The following is a 12,410-nucleotide window of genomic DNA, read 5'->3' on the forward strand; positions in this document are numbered from 1 at the left end:
CGATGCTTGTAGTGAAATACTACCTACCCGAGACAGGAACAAGTGCTATCAATTTCAAGCGAAGAACCAATAGAAATTATTGAAAATCTCCGTAAATTGAAAAAAAATATGTACTTTTATTTTATAAGTATTGAAATAAAAGTATTGAATTTTTTTCATCCATTAAAGCTTGTTTGTATATAAATATATATATTTTTAATTTTTAATTTAAAATACCCCTAAAGTACCAGTACCCTTAGGACCGGTAGTACCCAAAAAAATACCCTTAACCCTTACCCTTAAATACCTTTAAGAAAAGTACCCTTAAGGAACCCTCCCCGTACCCTTAACCTTAATGTCCCCGTACCCTTAACCGTACCCTCTCCTTAGACAACCCTACTACAAGGTAAAAGAAAATTAGGACTTCAAAAGGATCTGATATAACATGATTGTTAGAGGGTAAATGGCATTTGGTTTAGTAGTCATGTCAAAGATTTTCCTTTGCATGTTCAGAAATGGTAGTCATCTCTTAGGATAAATAACTACAAAAGATCGAGTTGAACCAAAGCAATAAAATTATTTATACCAATTATTAGTTCGCAGAAAAGAAAAAGCCAAGATGAAATTCTTTTTCTTGAACAGAAGTGATTGAACATGAATCTTGAAACGTATATCCATTTATAGGTGATTAGGAGGCAATAGAATGAGAGATACGGTCAAGGATGTGTCGATCATGGAAACGGAGCTTGAAAAGGAAAGTAGAGCTGAACGGCGGCAATTTTAAGCAAAGCCTACTCCATTTGCAGAACCACACAAGATGTGGAAACTTTATCTTTGGATATATTTGTGTCTCAGATAATCACACATAGTACCTCATTACGGAAATCAAATCAAAGTAGAGTTTAGTTATATTGCCTGATCTTATTTGAACCTCCAGTCGAGTTTTTGCATTTGGTAATTTGATACAAGTCAAGATCACCTTATTGATCTCAACCATCAACAGTCACCCTTTCCTTGTATGATCATCCTCTCAGTTCCAGAATTGCTACAATTATGAGTATGATAACCATAAGTTATTGCTTCCCACTTTCCAATCAGAAATCTTGAATCCAATAATGTGCAATTCAAATATTAACAAAAGCATCAGAAGAAAGCTAAGTCAGTTACAAAAGCTGAATCTAGAGGTTAAGTGTTTTCTAAGCTTTGTATCCCAATATTAAAGCTGCAGTCTTTATCCAAGAACTGCTCTATACGTTCTTTTTCAAGGAGAACTGGAAAAAGGACCCACAATTCAAAAGGTCTGGAAAAGGATATGTATTGTACCTGATTGGAAATTGGAGAATCTGAAATCAAGACTATGACCTATTTTTTTGTAGTTGAGCTTGCTAGAGAGACTGAAACGTGGACGTGATAGGTATGTAACCAAAGTTTGATGTTAGAAGAACAAGACTGGGAATTCAACTTTTTCAAAAAAAGAACAAGACTGGGAATTCTTTAATGAGCATTTTATGCGGGTCGAACAACTGAAACATGGAAAGTGAGATATTGAATGATCTTTTCAGGTTGTTGCTTATGTGGAAAATCTAAGTTAACTAAACATGTTTAACAAGCTTGTCTTCAAGTTGAGAACAGAGATATCCTAGTTGACTTGATATTACTTAATGTGGTTTATTTGACATACTGATGGGTACATATTTGTTATCTTCCTGCCAAGCTACCCTCGATTGTTATGAAAAATAGTTAAGTTTGAGATATTGTATGAACCCAGTTTTATTCTAAAAGGGGGTCAAATTCCAAAGATTGGTAAAGTTATCTTTTTTTATGAAGGCTCAACGATTACCGAAGAAAGATGATTTCGGTCTCATAGCAATGTTAAGAGACACGAGAGAGAAAACACTTAGTTTTTAAAAAAGCATTCATGTATTTCCTCGAGAATTTACCAAGACTACCGCCAATACGAGAAAAAGATTTTTGGTATTGACTTAGGACCTGACATGCAACCAATATTGATAGCCCCCCATATAGTGGCATCAGTGGAATTGCTAGAGCTAAAAGAATAATTATCAGATTTATTAGATATTAGATATTAGTTTTATCGGATTGACAAGAGGGGGTTGCTCTAGTGGTAAGCACCCTCCACTTCCAACTAAGAGGTTGTGAGTTCGAGTCACCCCAAGAGCAAGGTGGGGAGTTCTCGGAGGGAGGGAGCCGAGAGTCTCTTGGAAACAGCCTCTCTACCCCAGGGTAGGGGTAAGATCTGCGTACACACTACCCTCCTCAGACCCCACTAGTGGGATTATACTGGGTTGTTGTTATTGTTTTATCGAACCGGGCATATTACTAATGAGTGCACTGATATTGTTTGTAAAAAAAAAAAAAAGACGAGTCCATACAATATGCATTGACTAAAAGTGATTAAACAAGGTAACGATATGTAATAAATATCCATCGCCTCATATAGAGGATCATTTGATTAGTTACAATGAGCTACTCATTCTTTTATAGATTGTCTTTTGGTTCTGGTTAGTTTCAACTTAGAAATACAAAGCAAGATACTCCTAAAGTTTTCTCCTAGTTTGGCCTGCTTGTTGTTTTGCTTCCTGCAATTTGAACATTTTCTCTTTGTCACCTCCCCTCAAGCTGCTGAGTTAATGACTATATTTTCTTGAAATGTGGTGCAGCCAACAAAAGGACACTTTCACTTTATTAGCTGTATATGACAGATACAATTTGTTGGACTTGGACCAATAACTATGAACTGCTAATGGAAGTAAAGTATTCCCTTTATTACGAATTTTATTGCTTTATGAGAGCTTTTAATGGAGTTGAGGAAGATTTTGTACACTTGACGAGTAGCCTCTTTTCCCTTATTTATTTTTGGTGCACCCACAAGATTCCAATGTGTATATACGATTGGGTGTCTTCAGTAAAAAACCATGTCTTTTTGTAAGGTTTCATATTTTTTGGTATACGCCTTACAAGCATGTTTTGGCCCTTTACCTTATCAAAAAAATTAATAGCACTTCTTTCCCAACATTGTGCAACTAAAAAGGGATAGTCGAGGATCTGAAACTACTTAAACAGGAAAGCACTCTATTTTTTTTATCTGAACTAACATGGAAGCATTCTAATGGAAGCCAAAACAAAGAAAAACTGTTTTCCAATTGCCTGACAACTTAAAGGCATTTTCCTTACTCTTATTAAAACAAGAACCTGTTCTCACAAAAGAAATTAGAAAGCTAGCGACACAACTTAGCTTAACTCAAATTGAACGAAAACATAACCATATTGGAGTCAAATAGTGCAGGCAACGACAGCTCATATTGAACAGCAAAAACCAATAGATAAAAAGGAGGTGTGATAAGCAGAGTTAGCATCGATAAAAGTTATTTAAAGACACAATTTGTTACCTGAAAATGCCTTTAGATCAAAAGCACCGTGAAGACAAACTCTCAAAAATGTTACAATTGGATCCCTTGCATCCAATATGGTATCAGTCAGGATGGAAAAACACTGAGATTTAAACCTGCTAGTTTGGAGAGTTAAGTTCAGTATGCAGTTACCTTCAAATTTTCATATACAAGGTTTTTGCAAAAGATTCATTCAAACACTTCAAAACCAACAAGGCAACAGACTCCATTTTTCTGTGTTCTGATTTTAAGAGGCGTCCGACAACACTGAGCAGCCCAAAAAAAAAAAGAAAAAAAAAAAGAGGGTGACGTGCGAAGGTAGTAACAGAAGACTGATAAAACCACCAAAGCAATAAAACCCTATTACTCCATGCTCATATTTACTTTACGCCATTTGAAAAGATAGCTACACAAAAGACAGGGAAAAAAAAAGATTGAAAACAAAGCATAGAAAAGAAAAATAACAGAAATTATAATCACAATTAAATCTGAAATTGACTGAAAAGACTGAGAAAAGATTGAGGCAATAGCAGAGAAGGAACTAAAGAACTAAAGAGAAGCAAAAAAGAAAAGGGACCAAGGGGAAAACCGGAAGAATCAAAATATGGGAAAGAAGAACAACATAAATACAAACGCATTGATTGCAAAAGGCAAACAATAAGAAAAGATAGCTGCACAATATAATGTAGGATGCATCAGATAGCATGCATTCTCATACCCGAAAAACAGAAGCACAAAAAATCCAGAGCATGGTTTCCAGAAGCTTCAAAATACAACACAACAATTTCAAAGGATAAATGAGCAAAAATGGAAAAAGCAGTCACATGCAGTAACATTTGATGATATCATAGTCCTCACGTATATGAAGTTCAAGAAACATCAAAGAAAAAGTGAGAACGAATGACATTCAACATGCTTGCGGCAAAAATATTTTTAGAATTTTTTCTATATTGCCAAAAAGAAAGTACACTTTGTTTCAATCTCTTCTATGGAACCCTCCTCTGAACTCTGAAGGTTATTTATTTCCTAAATAGATGGGTATCTTGGTATCCCGAGTAACAATATTGCCCTCCATATAGCATTTACCCAACAAAATAAAATAGAAATAATAAGGTATCCGGAACATGAGCCCAGACATCTATTTCAAAACATACCTAGAGAAAAAGAAAAAAAAATAAAACCAAAACTCACCGCCAACAGGTAGATCCCGCTGGAACAGAAGAAACCAAAGCTAGTGGAAGAAGTGGTGAACAAACTAAAACCGGAGAAAATTAAACCAAAACTCACAGGTAGATCTCGCTGGAATAGAAGAAACCAAAGCTTCCGGAAGAAGTGGAGAGACTCGAGAAAAAGCTGACACATAAATTACTGAAGAAGCCAGAATGAGATAGAAACAGAGAGTCCAGGGTATTCCAAATTCCAAATAAGAGATTTCCTTACCTGCTATGTTATTAAATGACAAAACATGCTATATTATTCAATGAAGAAACAATAAGCTCCCTAAATTGCCCCTGTTCGTACCATCTTGTTCATCCATCATTGCCGCTTATATAGTAGAAATATCACTCGCATTAAGCAACCACAAGTACCAAGAAGTTAATAGGTCCTTGGAGCTTCCAACCAAAACTTTGTCACTGAACCAAAATCTGTATCAGAATATTAACAAGTTTCTCCAGGAGAAGATTCAACGAATACTGTCCTTCTTATGAACAGGAACAAACTTTGACAATCCGTAGCTTCTTCAGATTCCAACAGGAAACAACATAAAGTTAGCTACAAAACAACTTTGAACCAAAGAAGTAATTCCCACAGTTGCTAAGACCAAAATTATACTTCAAAATAGAGCAATATTCTTTTACACCGAACAAAACAAGTGGTTAAGATCACAGCATTAACCCACGAATAGTAGAAAAAGCAAAAAGATCAAGCTCTCCTTTTACTCAACCGCCACGAGTTAGGCTCGTGGTATCTATCGTAAAGGGGTTCAATGCGTTCTTGTCTCTTGCGCTTGCTCAATTTAGTTGGGTCAGACACTTTGAAGAATCTCGGCGCCAATTCCACAAGCCATTTCGGATCTACAACAGTGACTTCGCGCATGTACTCCTTAGTTGTCATCACCAACTCATGGTAAATAACCCAGTCCGGTTGTCTTTGAAAAAGTGCACTGCTAGGATGGATGTAAACGGGCTGGTTTTCAACAAGGGTTCTATAACCCTCTTGAGGATCCTTTCTGGCAGAATGAAAAAAGAAACCTGCTGTAATCGCCTTACGGATCTTTGTAAAGTTTTTTCCGGCACTCATAACATCCAATTTATACCTGCCAAGGCATGGAAGATTCACCATTAGGTAACAAATCTATTAAGTTTCTTCTCAATAAAATTATGGATAGAAATCAATTGACTAAGTCCAAGCCAATCAGGCAGTAAAAGCTGAACAAAATTGTAAGAGATGATGAAGCAAGAAATGAAAGAACAAAGAGAAGGAATTAAATACGTACTTGTCCATAATGGAGAGGAGTTGTTTCCTGACATCTTGTGCCCTTCTAAGAGATCGAGATTGAACAAAATTTTCAAAACACCATGGCCCAGAAAAGTTTTTGGCTTTCCAAGCCTCGTAAACAGCAAGCAAGGTCAGATGATCACCCTCAGGCTGAAAAAACTTGGCCCTTTTCTGATCAGCCTGAGCTTGTTTTTCTCTCGGTCTGTAGAAGATATTGCCAGTTTGAATCATTGCAATGATGGTCAAGATCTCATCGCTACAACCAAGGTCCACACTGGCGAGGAGCATCTTGGACAAAGGAGGATCCAATGGAAATTCTGCCATTTTCCTTCCCAATTTTGTTAGGAGCCCCTCTTCATCCAGTGCTCCAAGAGTATACAACTGTTCCATGGCTGATACCAGAGCCTGAGGGGAAGGAGGGTCCATGAAATCAAACGACAAAAGATCATTAATTCCCATGGCTTTCATCATAAGTACAGTGTTCCCAAGATTTATCCTCTGGATTTCAGGGATGCTAGTAGGAGACATTTCATTGTGGAACGCACTCTCCGTGTATAGGCGGTAGCATTTACCAGGTCCTGTTCTTCCAGCACGCCCAGCTCGTTGCTTTGCTGATGCTTGCGAAATTGGAGTTATTACCAAAGAATCAAGCCCCTGTTTTGGATTGTAAACATTTTGCTTTGCAAATCCAGGATCAATAACATAATATATACCATCGATAGTCAACGAAGCTTCAGCAATATTTGTAGCAACAACTACTTTTCTCTTCCCAGGAGGGGCGGGATCAAAAATTCTAGATTGCATTTCACTAGGCAGAGCACTATAGACAGGTAAAATAATCAGTTCAGGAACATTTTTACCTAGCCCTTTCATCCTCTCGTACAGACACTGGCAAGCATAATCAATCTCCTCTTGACCAGTCAGGAAAAGGAGGACGTCACCTTCAGGTTCTGTCAAGTGGATCTGTAGTACAGTGATTAAAGCTGCATCAAGGTAATCGCTTTCTGGTTGTTTAGTGTAAAGCACCTCTACTGGAAAAGTTCTTCCTGGGATTGTAAAGATGTTACAGTTGAAGAAATATCCAGAAAATTTCTCTGCATCCAAGGTTGCAGATGTGACTATCAGACGGAGGTCAGGTCTCCTCTTCACAAGTTGCTTAAGCAGTCCGAAGAGAACATCAGTGTGAATGGTTCTCTCGTGCGCTTCATCGAGCATTACGACTGAATACTGGGACAAATTTTCATCAATCAAAATCTCCCTCAGAAGCATACCATCAGTCATATACTTTATAACAGTTTCTGGTCCAGTACAATCTTCGAAACGGATAGCATAACCAACTTCTTCCCCTAAACGACAACCAAATTCCTCAGCAACTCTCTTAGCCACTGACATAGCAGCCACTCGACGAGGTTGAGTACATCCAATTTTGCCCTTTGTTGTATACCCTGCCTCAGCTAAATACTGTGTCACCTGTGTTGTCTTGCCAGAACCTGTCTCACCAATGACGACAAGGACCTGATTATCATGGACAGCCTGTACCAGTTCATTCTTCAACTTGTAAATTGGAAGGCTCTTCCTCTGCTCCTGGAGAGATAGTTTAGACCTCTGCCCAAAGGTCAAGGCTTTACCATAAGCATCCTTTTTCCATTCTGGCATATCATAGGCAGATAAACCAACACCCCTCAACTCCTGTGCCAGATGTCTCTCACCAGTCTCCGGCATTGGGTCTTCCCATGGTCTGTTAAGATCCTTCGGGATGGAATCAAGCATTGTTCTTTGTTGCTGTTCCCTCACTTCTCTTCTCTCTTTAATCAAAGCTGATTGAAGTGCAGCAGCACGACTCAAGGATCCTTCAGGATTTTTAAAAATTTTAACAGGGGACATATCCACTGAATACCGACTCTGACCTTGCAGGAAAGGGGGTTCATCTTCATTCAACTCAATCTCAAGCTCTTCTTCCGCACCCTCTTCCTGATATAGCACCCCATCCCCTTCTTCATCAAACATAGGAAATTCCTTTACACTCATAACACCTGCAGCTATGAGTTGTTTTGCTTCCCATATTTCGGGAGAACTCATTCTCTTCAATGGTCGACGTGATGGAACAACATCTTCCTCCTCTTTAATCCTGATACCTGAAAGACCAATCCTTGTCTTGGAACCCTCACTGTTCATCCCCGAAGGATTCGCCCTCAATCCATCATCATCCGAGCTCTTCTTCAATGGCAACAAATCCCTTCCAGTATTCTGATCAACATCTCTCATCGACAGACTCAGCTTCTGCCCACTAATAGAGATCACCTTCACATAAACCTCCTGGTCACGCTTTACTAAATCTTTTGCATTTGAAACCCTTCTAGTAGCAAGCTGGGAAACATGCACCAACCCCTCTTTCCCCCTAAAATCATTCAGCTGAACAAAACAACCAGAATCCATCACCCTCGACACCCTCCCCTTATACACTCCATACAACTCAAGTTCATCCGACGGATACCTCCCCTTCCTTCTTTCATCATTCCCATCCTCCTCATACCCATCTCTTCTGTTCTTCTCATACTTATTCCTGTCCTGATGCCTCCCAGACCTCATATCATCCTCCTCGCCTTCCCCATACCCATCTCTCCTATTCTTCTCATATTTATTCTTGTCCCGCTCCCTATCCCTATGCCTTTCCCGGCCCTTATATTCACCTCTATCATCACCATGATTATCCCAGTCTCTATCCATCTCTCTATCCCTACCCCTATCCCTATCCCTATCCCTATCCCTATCCCTATCCCTATCCCTATCCTTGCCCCGTTCTCTTCTATCATCTCGATCCCTCTCTCGCCTCCTGTCACGCCTATTCTTATCAAAATCTTCTTCCTCATCCTTCCCCCTCTTACTCTTTGCCTCCAACTCAATCTCCTTCTCTAATTCCTTCACTCTATCTCTATCATCCCTAATTTTCAATGCCGAAAATTCAGAGTCATCCTTACTCAACTCATTCTCTGACTTGGACTTCACCTTAGGAGGCAAAATTGCATGAATAATCGTCAATAAAGTGCGGACAAAATAATCGGGCATTTCAGCACCATTTTCTTTCAATTTCCCATCAAATTCGTCCACTGTGTCGCACTTTCGACCAAGCTCCGTAATAAACTCAGCTAATACTTTATCACCGAACCCTAAATGGGTCTCCAGCTCTGAACAAACCTTTGAAACTAGTGAAAGATACTCTAATTTCTTTAACCCATCTTCTTCAACTTCAGCTCCCATTTTAACAAATCCAAAGGCACGAAATATACACACAAATTGCACAAGAATGAAATTAGGATTTTAGAGGCTTACCGTTTGAGATTGATCGTGGGATTTTGAAGAAGGGGAATTGGCACTAAAATATGTATTTGATGGAAATTATCAATCTGAGCTGGTTAAGGAGAGGAAACCGGCGTAGTTCCGGTTTGGGCAACAGTTGCGAGTTCGGGGACTTATTGCAAGGTTATTCAAGTTATTGGGCCCAAAGCTACTGTACAAATTTGGGCTAAAATGTAGCGGGTAGACCTTCTACTTCAAGTTTAAAAGGAACCCAATTTTTTATTACTAGCAACCTTAAATCGGAACATTACAAAGTTTTAGCAAAAAACTTAAATTATTGTACGGTGACAAGAGAAAGTTACATTCTATAGCAGAACCCACCCAATCCCGTTAAAATAGGGATACTAATTAATAAATCCCAAAATAAGCAATAATGAATGAGGAGAGGATAATTGAAGTATTATCTTCAAATTTGACAATGTTTTTTGTTATACATATACATATCCAAGCTTCAAATATAATTATTTATAAATAAAAAATAGTAGCTTCTGTATCTTTATAGTATAAACATTAACTTTTGGAGTATATTATAATATTATAATACAATTTGCCATATATTTGTTGTATAAACATTACATATATTTCAAAATATATTATAGTTTTGTAAATATTATATACACATAATATATTACTATTATATACACACATCTAAATGGCATATACATCTATCTATCTATACTATATTAAAAGCATGAAGCCCCTTACTTTATACCCTTTAAAAATAAATTTTACATTGGATAAAATTATAATTTAAGTTTCTTTCATATAATTTAGGACCTTAAAATCAACTAAAATTTTAATTATTAATTCATTCCTTATTAAACTAGGTAAGAAGTCCTAATATTTAAAACTTTAATATTAATTTAATATAAATAAATAATATACTTTTAATTTGTTTTCGATGCGGCCAACTTGCGAAAGGTTTTTTTTTTCCTTTATATAAATGTTCTTCTCTAACCCCTATAGGAATTTTTATTTGGTTTCGCATGACTGTGAATATCAACAAATACATAACTAATTTCAAAGTTATTCAAATTTTACATTATAGTTTCAACCAACACAAATTGTAGCTTAATTATGAATCATCACTTAACTTTTACACAAAAGTAAAAGATATAAAAGAAAATCTTTATAAAATAATGAAGGCGGCAGACATCTCTAAGATGGATTAAAATTGTGGACGATTGTTCCCGAAACAAAGTTATAGACAATAAATTGCGTCGAGAAAATAAAATCAAGACAGAAAAATATTGCAACAATCGTAGTATTTTATTTCAAATAATTTGAGTGTACAATCTCTATGAATCCCCTTATTCTTCTCTTCAATAATAAATAAATTCAATGGCCTTTGAGCTTGATCTTGAATATGTAGTTGTTGCCACGAACGATGATCTTGTTCTTGAGCTTGAGCTTGATTGCTTGAACTTGACCTTGATTTGTTCTTTGTTCTTGAGCTTGAACTTGATTTCTTGAACTTGAACTTGATTGCTTGAAGCTTGAAACTTGTAGAGAAATTTGCGGCATTTGATCCACGAGCTCTCTCTTGCTTCTTATTATAACTTCTGGTGTCTTTTATGGATTATGAAGATCCCTATTTATAGTTGTAGAAGGGAAGAGTTATGATAAGAACAAATTTTTTCCGACCAATAAAATTGAAGTGTGACATGGCCGCATTTGATTGGTTAGAACATGTTACTTGCACACGTGGCACGGTTTCATTGGCCTTCTAATGTGACTTGGCATGCCTTGTCATTTTGACATGTGGCATGATCCTATTGGCTATTCCGCTTGACTTGGCGTGCCACGTCATATGACATGTGGCACCAAACTGGGCCTCTAGGAAGAATGATATCTTGGGCTTGATGAAGTGGGATCATCACTTTAGCCCAATGGATTAAGAACTATTTATTTAATCCATATATATTAGACTTATATAATTAATTCAATTATATTAATCCAATAAGTTTATTTGAACTAATATATCTTGAATATAAAATATAGTCCAAATTATCTTACGGATTTAATTCCAATAAAATTTATATGTCTACAAATGCTCCTTACTTCCAGACTTGTCAAGATGTAAACTTTAAAGACTAGGCTTGAAGTATTTACAAAAGTAATCGGTATTTCAAGAATTTATTTACGTACGCCTTCATCAAATTGTAGCTAGAAATTTCTCAAAGAACTACCGGACCAATTACTTTATTAAGTGTACTGCCTTTGAAGTAGCACCTTGAATTTTGAACCATCTTCAAGTAATTGCACCTTTATTCACCGTGAAGTCAATGGGTCTGCATCCTTTTTTTCATGTGGGATTCCTTTTCAATTAGCATTTCATGCTCTTTTCCTCTACATCTCTAATTAGCACACTATCACCGACGTTACTCAATCATTTTAGGAGACAACCAAGCATGCTTGATATCCTTTCCACATTAGAAACAAATTGCTACTACCGCCTTACATCCCGCATCGAAATTTCGATATAGAAGGATCTCTTTATTTCTTCACCGCGGATTCTCGCATCATTTTCTTGAAAATGCATAGCAGTTGTTAAAAGGTCCTATGCCCATCCGGTAGAACTAGACAATCTCGCTTTCGGCATAGCCAATTCAAAAAGGCGAGTGCAGCCTAGCTCACCCGGCTCAACAATAGAAATTCCTGCAGTTCAGCCACCCGCGGTTAATTCAATTCACTCTTCTTGAAGCTCTTGTGAAATGGTCTCTATCGAAAGAAGATTTCCAACAACGTCTTTTTATCATCTATATAAACCCATGCTTACACGTTAATAAGCATCAATTTGTAACTTGCAAACCTGCTCGAATTCGTCTCTGACAGGTAAAGGTTTTTTTTTTGTTGCGTCCCCCCCCCCCCCTTTTTTTTTGTAGGTCAAACAAGAAGGATTTGTTTTTGTTTAACATGATGATCTATACATGAATAAGACAATCATAGGGCATGAGGGGATGGGTACTCATCCTCACCTGAATATCGGAGAGATTACTCTCAATATAGTCGACTACCGGAGAGATTATTCTCAAAATGACCCGACTATCGGAGAGATTACTCTCAATGTGGCTCGATTATCGGAGAGATTATTCTCAAAATGACTCAACTATTGGAGAAGTTACTCTCAATATGGCCCGACTACCGGAGAGATTACTCTCAATG

General features: G+C 37.3%; 1 protein-coding gene and 1 long non-coding RNA gene across 2 annotated transcripts; both read right to left on the reverse strand.

Annotated features, from left to right (window-relative positions):
* Window positions 1-800: 800 nt before the first annotated feature.
* On the reverse strand, window positions 801-4,645 carry LOC107829425 (uncharacterized). Its single transcript, XR_001657926.2, has 2 exons — window positions 3,390-4,645; window positions 801-1,024 (listed from the first exon to the last, which is right to left on the reverse strand). It is a non-coding gene; the product is annotated as an uncharacterized LOC107829425 (long non-coding RNA).
* A 465-nt stretch (window positions 4,646-5,110) lies between these two features.
* LOC107822276 (putative pre-mRNA-splicing factor ATP-dependent RNA helicase DEAH5) lies at window positions 5,111-9,350 on the reverse strand. The gene is made up of 2 exons (XM_075227962.1): window positions 5,887-9,350; window positions 5,111-5,706 (listed from the first exon to the last, which is right to left on the reverse strand). The coding sequence occupies exons 1-2, from the start codon at window positions 9,144-9,146 to the stop codon at window positions 5,313-5,315; spliced, it is 3,654 nt and encodes a 1,217-aa protein (XP_075084063.1). The 5' UTR covers window positions 9,147-9,350; the 3' UTR covers window positions 5,111-5,312.
* Window positions 9,351-12,410: the final 3,060 nt, after the last annotated feature.

The sequence above is a fragment of the Nicotiana tabacum genome, chromosome 13 (assembly GCF_000715075.1).
Source record: "Nicotiana tabacum cultivar K326 chromosome 13, ASM71507v2, whole genome shotgun sequence".
NCBI lineage: Eukaryota > Viridiplantae > Streptophyta > Magnoliopsida > Solanales > Solanaceae > Nicotiana > Nicotiana tabacum.

What these genes read in the sequence shown, in the direction of transcription:
- LOC107822276 (XM_075227962.1), bottom strand. Translation starts at nt 9,146, where the DNA reads ATGGGAGCTGAAGTTGAAGAAGATGGGTTAAAGAAATTAGAGTATCTT. An exon ending in CTCCTCTCCATTATGGACAA is followed by an intron (nt 5,707 to 5,886) that starts GTACGTATTTAA and finishes ATGCCTTGGCAG; the next exon opens with GTATAAATTGGATGTTATGA.